The sequence below is a fragment of the Drosophila sechellia genome, unplaced genomic scaffold, assembly GCF_004382195.2.
Source record: "Drosophila sechellia strain sech25 unplaced genomic scaffold, ASM438219v1 U_365, whole genome shotgun sequence".
Taxonomy (NCBI): domain Eukaryota; kingdom Metazoa; phylum Arthropoda; class Insecta; order Diptera; family Drosophilidae; genus Drosophila; species Drosophila sechellia.
Genome location: NW_022611301.1, coordinates 25,992 through 38,365, shown reverse-complemented (window position 1 = coordinate 38,365; position 12,374 = coordinate 25,992). Strand labels below are relative to the sequence as shown.

General features: G+C 38.3%; 1 protein-coding gene across 1 annotated transcript; it reads right to left on the bottom strand.

Annotated features, from left to right (window-relative positions):
• Positions 1-11,066: 11,066 nt before the first annotated feature.
• Positions 11,067-11,972, bottom strand: LOC6621381 (23 kDa integral membrane protein). The gene has a single exon (XM_002045508.2). The coding sequence runs from the start codon at positions 11,877-11,879 to the stop codon at positions 11,193-11,195; it is 687 nt and encodes a 228-aa protein (XP_002045544.2). The 5' UTR covers positions 11,880-11,972; the 3' UTR covers positions 11,067-11,192.
• Between the last annotated feature and the right edge of the window lie 402 nt (positions 11,973-12,374).

Genomic DNA, 12,374 nt, shown 5'->3' with positions numbered 1-12,374 from the left:
TCGTTTGCCCAGTCTGCGTCGGCGAAGCCCTTTACCTGTTCGCCGGACTTGCTGTATGTGATTTTGAGATCAACCGTGGCTGAAAGGTATCTCAAAACATGTTTCGCTGCAGTCTCGTCTTCACTGTGTGGATCAGTATTTCTTTGCGACAGTTTGCTCACTGTATGCAAAATGTCTGGTCGGCTCAAGACTGCTAAATACATAAGGGAACCGATTAATGATTGAAATTGTGTTATATTTACCTTGACACAATTCTCATTTCTACAACCCATTTTATAACCAGGGTCTAGCGGCGTAGCTGCGGGACGACAATTTTGCATGCCATATTCATCCAATAGGTTTATGATGAACTGCTTCTGGCATAGCGAAATCGACCCTCTTGTACTTTCTCGTTGGATTTCCATGCCAAGGAAATAATTTAGTTGGCCGCCATCATGTATGTCGAATTTATTTGCGATCTTCCTCTTAATCGCGGTGATTTCGTTCTCGTCGTAGCTGATGATGATTAGATCGTCGACATATACTGCAATGTAGCTGTGTTGTTGCTGCTGCTGCTTTGCGTACAGGCACGCCTCATTTTTGCTGCGCTTGAAACCAATGCTCTTTAAAACTTCGTCCAATGTGTCATTCCAGACACGCCCAGACTGTTTAAGTCCGTAGATCGCCTTTTGAAGCTTTAATACTTTGTTTGGATGCTTCTCATCAATGAAGTTTTGTGGTTGCCTCATATACACTTCTTCTTGAAGTCTGCCGTTTAAATATGCGTTTGATATGTCAACCTGGTGCATGCATAGCTGTTTTTCTGCTGCTATAGCGAATAGCATTCTGATGGTTTCGTAGCGGATTACTGGAGAAAACGTTTCCGAATAGTTGACGCCCATCTTTTGCCCACAACCTTGAGCAACAAGTCTTGATTTAAACTTTTGTATATTTCCCTCTTTATCCTTTTTGACGCGAAAGACCCACTTGGATCCTATGGCCTTCTGTCCTGGAGGTAAATCACACAATGTCCATGTGTTATTTGAAATGAGAGCATCATATTCTTTCTGCATTGACGTCTTCCAGTCTTGGGCATGCTCGCCCCGTAAAGCGTCTCCAACGCACTGTGGCGTCTCAATGTTTTCAATGTAATTGAGGCTGTTGTATTGTTTTCTGGGTCTACCGGACTTACCACTGCGAATAATTTTTGGTCTGCCGGGTCCACGTCTAGGTGCGTTGCTTTCTTGCTCTTGTACGTCTGGTACGTTCTCCTCTCAGTGAGAATTTGCTTTTCATCGCTTGCGCTTACAAACTCCTCCTCCTCTTCACCGGAGTCATAGCTGTCGTAAGGATTACTGCGCTGCTCGACCACCATGGGCATAGCCGGCCGCTGCTGCTCTGGTACTTGGATGATTGACTCAAGGTGAATGATGTTTGTAGCGAAGTCATTATTTTGTTCCGAAATAGGGCATTTTTTAGATTCAGTGTTATCAAACTCACCCTCTACAAATTTGACATCACGACGTGCAACAATGATACGTTTTTCCCGATCGTATAAACGGTAAGCTTTAGCTGTTGAAGAGTATCCTACAAATATATACTCTTTTCCTTTTGCCTGGAACTTGCTTTTTCTTGTCTTATCCAGTGCAAACGCGCGAGATCCGAACACTCGCAAATGTTTAACGGATGGCTTCCTATTTTGCCATATTTCGAAGGGTGTAGCGCCCATGAGTGCTTTGGAAGGACACCTGTTACGCAAATATGAAGCTGTGGACACGGCCTCGGCCCACAAAAACTCCTCTAATTTCGCATGAATCAGCATACTTTTGGCCATCTCGACGATCGTTCGATTAGCGCGTTCCGCGACGCCGTTTTGTTGTGGTGTATACGGAACCGTTAATTGCCTTTTTATGCCGCAGGTGTTCAAATACTCTGTAAACTGCCGGTTTACATATTCTGTCCCGTTGTCACTTCGCAAAGCTTTTATTTTCTTGCCCGTTTGGCACTCGACATATGATTTGAACAATTTGAATTTATCAAACACTTCGTTCTTCGCATGCATAAAATATATAAATATTTTCCTTGAATAGTCGTCTATGAACGTGACGAAATACTTGTTGCCGCCTAAAGAACTAACATTCACTGGCCCGCACACGTCACTGTGAACTAGTTCCAGTATACTTTGCGTAGCTCTCTCGCTATTCTGTGGGAATGGCAATACGTGTATTTTTGCCATATTGCATGTGTCGCAATTAATATTCACCGACATATTTTTAACGTCCATGCCAATTACTAGCTCTTTTTCCTTGATTTCTTTTAAACATTGAAAATTTAAATGACCAAAACGATTGTGCCATGTTGCCATGCGAGAAGAATCATTCAACAAATGAACCGCACCGTTTTTAGAGCTACTTGTAAATAAATACAAATTGTCTTCTTGCATTGCTCTCATCATCACTTCACCTTGTTTGTTTTTTATCACCGCCGCCTTTTTATCAAAAGTAGTTATGTTTTCGTACTCCGCGGACTTGCTCACTGATAAAAAATTCATATGCAATGATGGAACGTAAATTACATCTCGTAATTCAATGTTTACATTTTGTGATTTAAACATAACAGTCCCGATGCCGCTCGATTTCACGAATTTATCAGCTGCTAGCATAATCGATGTTTCCTTATTAACGAAAGATGTAAACAATCCCTTGTCACAACACATATGCGACGTGGCACCACTATCAACACACCATATGTTTTTCCTTTGAGTGGTAGCACTAATATGCATCAAGCAGTTTGATTTCTCCTTGCTTTCCCCTAGTTTTTTATGCCTCTCTTTGTTCGGGCATTCTCGTGCTCGGTGACCGAATTTCTCGCAAATGTAGCATTTTCCCTTGAAACTATGTTTTTCAAGGTTATTTTCTTCGCGTTGTTTTTGCTTTGCAGTTCCATGTAATTTTGTATGTACATACACGGCTTGGACAGAACTTTCGCGATCGTCCCTCTCTTGCTTGCGCGCTCCTTCTTCCAGAAGCTTCACTTTTACCGTTTCGAACGTCGGCAGCGTGTCGCGTGTTTCGATCGCTACAACGAAATTTTCCCACGAATTTGGTAAACTGGATAACAACATGATGCTTTTTAATTCATCATTAATTGTTATGTCCATCTCAGCTAATTTGTTGACTGTTTCAGCAAATTTATTGACATATTGAACAACGTTATCCCCTTCAAGCATTCTCAGCCTTGATAGTTTTTGATATAACTGCACTTTTCTGATCGGGCCACCTGGCAAATGTACATCACACAATTTTTTCCATGCGTCTGCTGCTGTTGTGCATGCCTTTATATGCATTAACTGCGTTGCTTTTAAATTTAAAAACAAACTTGCCAGGGCCTTTTGATCGAGCATATTCCATCTTTCGGAATCTTCAGAGCCATCTTCTGGCTTTACATATTGGCCACAAACGACTTTCCATAGATCTGCTGTTATAAGCACACTACGCATTAAAATGCTCCATACGTCGTAATTGTCGTCGCCTAATTTTTCTATTTGAATTGACACACTCATTTTGTCGAATTCCGTAAATTAGTTTTTATTTATTTCGAGTTTCAACCGGACGCGTGTTAGTCCATTTAATTTACTTTGAATTATTCAAACCGAAAACTTAGCTTGCTAAAGGCCCATAACCAACTGTTAGTTGTTTACCGTGCGATCAGGACAACCGTTATGTGCTTCTAGACCGACCGAGCAAATAAACACAAGAACGTAGTGGTGTAGTTGACGGTTTAATTGAAACTGAGTAATAGGAATTTCACAATGACTTCTTAAGCTATAATTGAGCGTTGCCAGATCAAAACATATAAAGCTTATTTAAATTATAACGTAATTTCAAGAGTCGACAATCACAATCAAAAAATATTTAATATTAATTAGCGGTTATTAACTACAACATGAAATTTATAACAATTGCTAATAGATATACATGACTAAATATGTTAAGGTGTACACAAAATTTACTTCATAAAAATATTAACAATATCGATTTTAACACAAAATTCTAATTCGTAGGAAATGTATGTACCACAGATGGTATTCATATATTGATGACGTGGTCGATTTGATATTTAGTCAGTTCTATTCTTGGCCACGTCTTCGTTAATGCTATGTAGTTAATTAGAATTCCAATACTTCTGATGTAGTTAATTAAGTTTCAAAACGCAATCGGTCATTTTATCTTTATTTGGTTTTTATTCAGCAAGTGTACATTCCTGATCTATTCCTGATTTATAACTGAACTTAGTGTGGTCTACAGGCAGATCTCTTGTGACAGCCAAGTGCTGACACTAGCAAATTCTGCAATATGTATGTATGAAGTTCATACTCGATAACCAATGGGAGTCGAGTGCGACCCCTAAAGGCGTACATGCTGAATTCGCATATTTAGGATTAGGGTGTACTTAAGGATCTACTAGGGTGGTCCTAAGGAATTAGGGTGGTCCTAAGTTTACTTATTAGTTGACTTATTATTATGATTCATATTATAATTATTATTAATATTATTATCATTATTATTATTATTATTGTTATTATGTTCTTATATACTACATCTCCCTCCTTTTGAAAAATAACGTAATAACATGAAGTTATTTTCAAGTATATAATAATAATAATTTTTTTTTTTGTAATATGTATATTAATATTTGAAATGAATGATTAAAGAGATATTAAAAAAATATATATATATTTTCATTTTATTTTGCAAAGTAAAAGTTTTTTATTATAATGTTTTTATTAGTTTTTTATTTGTGGTTGGCCAACCAAACAAAATGTATTATGAATTAAAAATTTTTAACCTATCTTTATGGACTATCTGTTTTTTATTTTTATTTCCTATAATTGTAATGTTGTCATTATCTCCTATTTCTGAAACTAAATATGGTCCTAAATAATTATTGTCAAGTTTATGACCCGTTTCGTTTTTAAGTAATATCTTATCTCCTATCTTTAATTCAAAGTTACTAATATTTCTATCATATTTTATCTTTCTATCGGCTTTTGCCTTGTCTAACATATTTTTAGCTCTTCTATATGCTATTTCTAATCGTAGCTTAACTTCCTTTGAATAGTCATCCATGTTGTAAATAGGATCTATTCTGTCTATCCTGTTAAAATCTATGAACTGTCTGGGTAATCTTCCAAATACTAATTCATATGGACAATATTCATGAACTACCGATGGTGTTGTATTGAAACAATAAGTAAAATATTGTATCCATATATCCCAATCGGTTTTGTCAACAGATATATATGAGCGAACATACTCGTTGAAAGTTCTGTGACTTCGTTCTATTGTTCCTAATGTCTGGTGATGGTGTGCTGTTGAAGTAATGTTTTTTATCTTCATATATTTGCATAGGTCGTCTATAATTTGGTTTTTATATTCCGTTCCCATGTCCGTTATGATTGTTTTCATTGGACCGTACTTTAGAATAAAATTTTCGAATATAGCCTTAGCAACTGATTTTGCACTTTTATTTGGAATAAGTACCGTTACCAAATATTTTGTTAAATCGCAAATGATAGTAAGAGCATACTCATTTCCATTTTCTGATCTTGGCAGTGGACCAATGGTATCTATCAAAACTATATCAAATGCTGTTGCTGGCGTTTCTGTTATCGTCAAAGGTGTTTTAGTATGTTTTGTAGTCTTGGCTTGTTGACATTTTAAACATGTTAAAATTTACTTATTAAAATATTTACTTATTGCCTTTGTCATTTGTGGCCAATAATAATAATTTTTTATTTTCCTCAGGGTTCTAGAAATTCCTGAATGGCCTCCTTCTGATGGATCATCATGATATTTAGACAGTATTGCTTTTATTTGAACCTTATCATTTTTATCTATCTTAGTCACCTTGTTTAATAGCGCTATTTTTAAGTTTTTTAGTATTTTATTGCCCTTTTCTTTAAAATTCTTTATAGTGACAAATTCGAAGATTTGTTCACTTGGTGACAATTGTGTTTGAATGATGCTATTTATTCTTGCTTCTTCATTAAGCCTTTGAAAGAATTGATCTAAATCGATTATTTCATTAGAATAAAAATTAGTCATATCAAAACGTGTTATGTTAGTTGTTTACCGTACGATCAGGACAACCGTTATGTGCTTCTAGACCGACCGAGCAAATAAACACAAGAACGTAGTGGTGTAGTTGACGGTTTAATTGAAACTGAGTAATAGGAATTTCACAATGACTTCTTAAGCTATAATTGAGCGTTGCCAGATCAAAACATATAAAGCTTATTTAAATTATAACGTAATTTCAACACTTCCTCTTAAGCTATATATATGTGATGTAAAACGAAAATTAATTTAATCCAAGCAACTTAGCAAAAATCTGTTGCTTTTGCTTACACAAGCCTTTCGTTAGTACATCTGCAACATTTTTATCAGTGGGTACATATTCAAGAATTATTTCATTACATTCTACTTTTTCACGAACAAAATGATACTTAATATCTATGTGCTTAGTGCGTTTATGGTGTACTGGATTCTTCGCAATATGATGAGAACTTATGTTGTCGCCACATATGGTTATTGGTCCATCTAATGACCATCCAATCTCTAAAAGCAAACGGCGAAGATACACCGCTTCTTTTGCAGCCGTGGATAAAGCAACGTACTCTGCTTCTGTGCTGCTCATGGCGACAACGCTCTGCTTAGCTGAAGTCCATGAAAACGCACTGCCTCCAAGGAAGAATGCATACCCACTGTATGATTTTCGATCTGACAGGTCGTTTGCCCAGTCTGCGTCGGCGAAGCCCTTTACCTGTTCGCCGGACTTGCTGTATGTGATTTTGAGATCAACCGTGGCTGAAAGGTATCTCAAAACATGTTTCGCTGCAGTCTCGTCTTCACTGTGTGGATCAGTATTTCTTTGCGACAGTTTGCTCACTGTATGCAAAATGTCTGGTCGGCTCAAGACTGCTAAATACATAAGGGAACCGATTAATGATTGAAATTGTGTTATATTTACCTTGACACAATTCTCATTTCTACAACCCATTTTATAACCAGGGTCTAGCGGCGTAGCTGCGGGACGACAATTTTGCATGCCATATTCATCCAATAGGTTTATGATGAACTGCTTCTGGCATAGCGAAATCGACCCTCTTGTACTTTCTCGTTGGATTTCCATGCCAAGGAAATAATTTAGTTGGCCGCCATCATGTATGTCGAATTTATTTGCGATCTTCCTCTTAATCGCGGTGATTTCGTTCTCGTCGTAGCTGATGATGATTAGATCGTCGACATATACTGCAATGTAGCTGTGTTGTTGCTGCTGCTGCTTTGCGTACAGGCACGCCTCATTTTTGCTGCGCTTGAAACCAATGCTCTTTAAAACTTCGTCCAATGTGTCATTCCAGACACGCCCAGACTGTTTAAGTCCGTAGATCGCCTTTTGAAGCTTTAATACTTTGTTTGGATGCTTCTCATCAATGAAGTTTTGTGGTTGCCTCATATACACTTCTTCTTGAAGTCTGCCGTTTAAATATGCGTTTGATATGTCAACCTGGTGCATGCATAGCTGTTTTTCTGCTGCTATAGCGAATAGCATTCTGATGGTTTCGTAGCGGATTACTGGAGAAAACGTTTCCGAATAGTTGACGCCCATCTTTTGCCCACAACCTTGAGCAACAAGTCTTGATTTAAACTTTTGTATATTTCCCTCTTTATCCTTTTTGACGCGAAAGACCCACTTGGATCCTATGGCCTTCTGTCCTGGAGGTAAATCACACAATGTCCATGTGTTATTTGAAATGAGAGCATCATATTCTTTCTGCATTGACGTCTTCCAGTCTTGGGCATGCTCGCCCCGTAAAGCGTCTCCAACGCACTGTGGCGTCTCAATGTTTTCAATGTAATTGAGGCTGTTGTATTGTTTTCTGGGTCTACCGGACTTACCACTGCGAATAATTTTTGGTCTGCCGGGTCCACGTGTAGGTGCGTTGCTTTCTTGCTCTTGTACGTCTGGTACGTTCTCCTTATCAGTGAGAATTTGCTTTTCATCGCTTGCGCTTACAAACTCGTCCTCCTCTTCACCGGAGTCATAGCTGTCGTAAGGATTACTGCTCTGCTCGACCACCATGGGCATAGCCGGCCGCTGCTGCTCTGGTACTTGGATGATTGACTCAAGGTGAATGATGTTTGTAGCGAAGTCATTATTTTGTTCCGAAATAGGGCATTTTTTAGATTCAGTGTTATCAAACTCACCCTCTACAAATTTGACATCACGACGTGCAACAATGATACGTTTTTCCCGATCGTATAAACGGTAAGCTTTAGCTGTTGAAGAGTATCCTACAAATATATACTCTTTTCCTTTTGCCTGGAACTTGCTTTTTCTTGTCTTATCCAGTGCAAACGCGCGAGATCCGAACACTCGCAAATGTTTAACGGATGGCTTCCTATTTTGCCATATTTCGAAGGGTGTAGCGCCCATGAGTGCTTTGGAAGGACACCTGTTACGCAAATATGAAGCTGTGGACACGGCCTCGGCCCACAAAAACTCCTCTAATTTCGCATGAATCAGCATACTTTTGGCCATCTCGACGATCGTTCGATTAGCGCGTTCCGCGACGCCGTTTTGTTGTGGTGTATACGGAACCGTTAATTGCCTTTTTATGCCGCAGGTGTTCAAATACTCTGTAAACTGCCGGTTTACATATTCTGTCCCGTTGTCACTTCGCAAAGCTTTTATTTTCTTGCCCGTTTGGCACTCGACATATGATTTGAACAATTTGAATTTATCAAACACTTCGTTCTTCGCATGCATAAAATATATAAATATTTTCCTTGAATAGTCGTCTATGAACGTGACGAAATACTTGTTGCCGCCTAAAGAACTAACATTCACTGGCCCGCACACGTCACTGTGAACTAGTTCCAGTATACTTTGCGTAGCTCTCTCGCTATTCTGTGGGAATGGCAATACGTGTATTTTTGCCATATTGCATGTGTCGCAATTAATATTCACCGACATATTTTTAACGTCCATGCCAATTACTAGCTCTTTTTCCTTGATTTCTTTTAAACATTGAAAATTTAAATGACCAAAACGATTGTGCCATGTTGCCATGCGAGAAGAATCATTCAACAAATGAACCGCACCGTTTTTAGAGCTACTTGTAAATAAATACAAATTGTCTTCTTGCATTGCTCTCATCATCACTTCACCTTGTTTGTTTTTTATCACCGCCGCCTTTTTATCAAAAGTAGTTATGTTTTCGTACTCCGCGGACTTGCTCACTGATAAAAAATTCATATGCAATGATGGAACGTAAATTACATCTCGTAATTCAATGTTTACATTTTGTGATTTAAACATAACAGTCCCGATGCCGCTCGATTTCACGAATTTATCAGCTGCTAGCATAATCGATGTTTCCTTATTAACGAAAGATGTAAACAATCCCTTGTCACAACACATATGCGACGTGGCACCACTATCAACACACCATATGTTTTTCCTTTGAGTGGTAGCACTAATATGCATCAAGCAGTTTGATTTCTCCTTGCTTTCCCCTAGTTTTTTATGCCTCTCTTTGTTCGGGCATTCTCGTGCTCGGTGACCGAATTTCTCGCAAATGTAGCATTTTCCCTTGAAACTATGTTTTTCAAGGTTATTTTCTTCGCGTTGTTTTTGCTTTGCAGTTCCATGTAATTTTGTATGTACATACACGGCTTGGACAGAACTTTCGCGATCGTCCCTCTCTTGCTTGCGCGCTCCTTCTTCCAGAAGCTTCACTTTTACCGTTTCGAACGTCGGCAGCGTGTCGCGTGTTTCGATCGCTACAACGAAATTTTCCCACGAATTTGGTAAACTGGATAACAACATGATGCTTTTTAATTCATCATTAATTGTTATGTCCATCTCAGCTAATTTGTTGACTGTTTCAGCAAATTTATTGACATATTGAACAACGTTATCCCCTTCAAGCATTCTCAGCCTTGATAGTTTTTGATATAACTGCACTTTTCTGATCGGGCCACCTGGCAAATGTACATCACACAATTTTTTCCATGCGTCTGCTGCTGTTGTGCATGCCTTTATATGCATTAACTGCGTTGCTTTTAAATTTAAAAACAAACTTGCCAGGGCCTTTTGATCGAGCATATTCCATCTTTCGGAATCTTCAGAGCCATCTTCTGGCTTTACATATTGGCCACAAACGACTTTCCATAGATCTGCTGTTATAAGCACACTACGCATTAAAATGCTCCATACGTCGTAATTGTCGTCGCCTAATTTTTCTATTTGAATTGACACACTCATTTTGTCGAATTCCGTAAATTAGTTTTTATTTATTTCGAGTTTCAACCGGACGCGTGTTAGTCCATTTAATTTACTTTGAATTATTCAAACCGAAAACTTAGCTTGCTAAAGGCCCATAACCAACTGTTAGTTGTTTACCGTACGATCAGGACAACCGTTATGTGCTTCTAGACCGACCGAGCAAATAAACACAAGAACGTAGTGGTGTAGTTGACGGTTTAATTGAAACTGAGTAATAGGAATTTCACAATGACTTCTTAAGCTATAATTGAGCGTTGCCAGATCAAAACATATAAAGCTTATTTAAATTATAACGTAATTTCAACATGTTATAATGTGTTTTCCTCTTTTCAACAAACACTTATGCTTGTCTATTTTGAGTATAACATATTTTTTGGCATCAATGTTATTGATTACCTGATAGATATTGGGCATTTTTATATTTTCTTTCTCATTTGGTTCATGCAATTTTTCACCTGCGCAGGTATTTTTCTGTCTTGTTGTAGATCTTGTTGAAACAAATATATCATTATTAACGTGTTTATGTTGTTAATTTGTGGGGATTCGGTTTAATAAGTAAAACGTTTGTACAAAGGCTTTGGAAATAGCTTTGTCTGCTCGTTCGATCGTTAGGTACAAAACTAATTTTACCAGAAATACATAGGATATCAAAAATGTAAGCGTTTCATATCGCCTTAAACTAAGCTTCTTCTTCTTTTTTTTTCCGTAACAAATATCCACTTAAATGGCTTATATCAAGGTGTTATTGTATCCCTTTGTGTAAGTGCGTTCAACGACTGTAAAGTTAATGAGAATGTGAGGAGTGTGTGCTACCGGATGTGAGTGTGCCTCTAGATGTGGTTGATGGATGCATCTATTGCTTAGTAGGCGTTCCGGCGCTTGTAGTTACGCACATTGTTGGCCAGGCAACAGGCAAAGATGAAGCCGATCAGCTCCACTCCGATGAGGCCGATGCCCACATATTTAGCGTTCTCAGATCCAGCGGTCATTAATTTGATGAACTTTCCACGGCATCCCGGGTAGTAGTTGGCCGGGTTCAGGCACGAGCCGCTGCAACAACTTGAGGGCAGCAGTTCTCCCTTGGCAACATAGTCCAGAGCAGAGCTTGATCCGCAGCAGTGCAACGATTTCTGAATGGTATCGAAGACACCATCCTTATGAGTAGTGTCTGCCATCCATGCATTCTCGATAACGTTTCCCATTGCGTTCTCAAACTTCTCCTTGTTGGTAAACAGCAGAATAACGAGCGTCAGCTGCAGGATCAGCAGGATCAACAAGAAGACGGCATAGCTCATGGTCATGCAGACGGATTCGCGAATGGCACCGCAGCATCCCAGGAATGAAATGAAGACCACAATCGAGCCCAAGCTGATAAGAATGATCGGCATGAGAGCCTGTGGCGGGAAGCCCACTTGTCCATTAACTTCGATTGTACCGATGCTTTTCAGAATCAGCACGCCATAAACAATGCTCAAGATTCCGATAATCGACACAATGGTGTTGAATATGAAGAGGATGTATTTGACCATAGATGTGCCGCAGTCCATCTTGATGTTGCTTCACTGTACCGTCTTCGCCTTTAAATTATCACCAAGTTAAATTCCCACGAAATGCGCGTCCGTTCAAGTCGAACAACTTTTTTTTAGTCCATTTAAAGAATAATATGGATTTATCTGTGCAATCGAACTTTATAAATTGTGGCCTCTCCTAAAAAGGTTTCTTCAATAATCTTTTTTTTTTTTTTTTTCATTCTAGTTTTCTGATATTAAAAATAAAAATTTTAGATCATCTTAATTCAAAATACATTTTGGGTGTGTTTTTTTTTTTTTTTTTTTAAATTTTGTCCAAACTATTCTCTGTTTTGCCTATATAACGTTTCTTTATTATTTTGTTATGCTTAACATATAGCGTTAATATAAACTGAGCGACTGTTACGATCGTCATGATCAAAAGGAGTAACCACAGTGACTGAATGTCTTCTGTATGGTCGACTATTTTTAAGTTATTGACCACATTGGCCGTATTATCTCTTGTCTGACTAT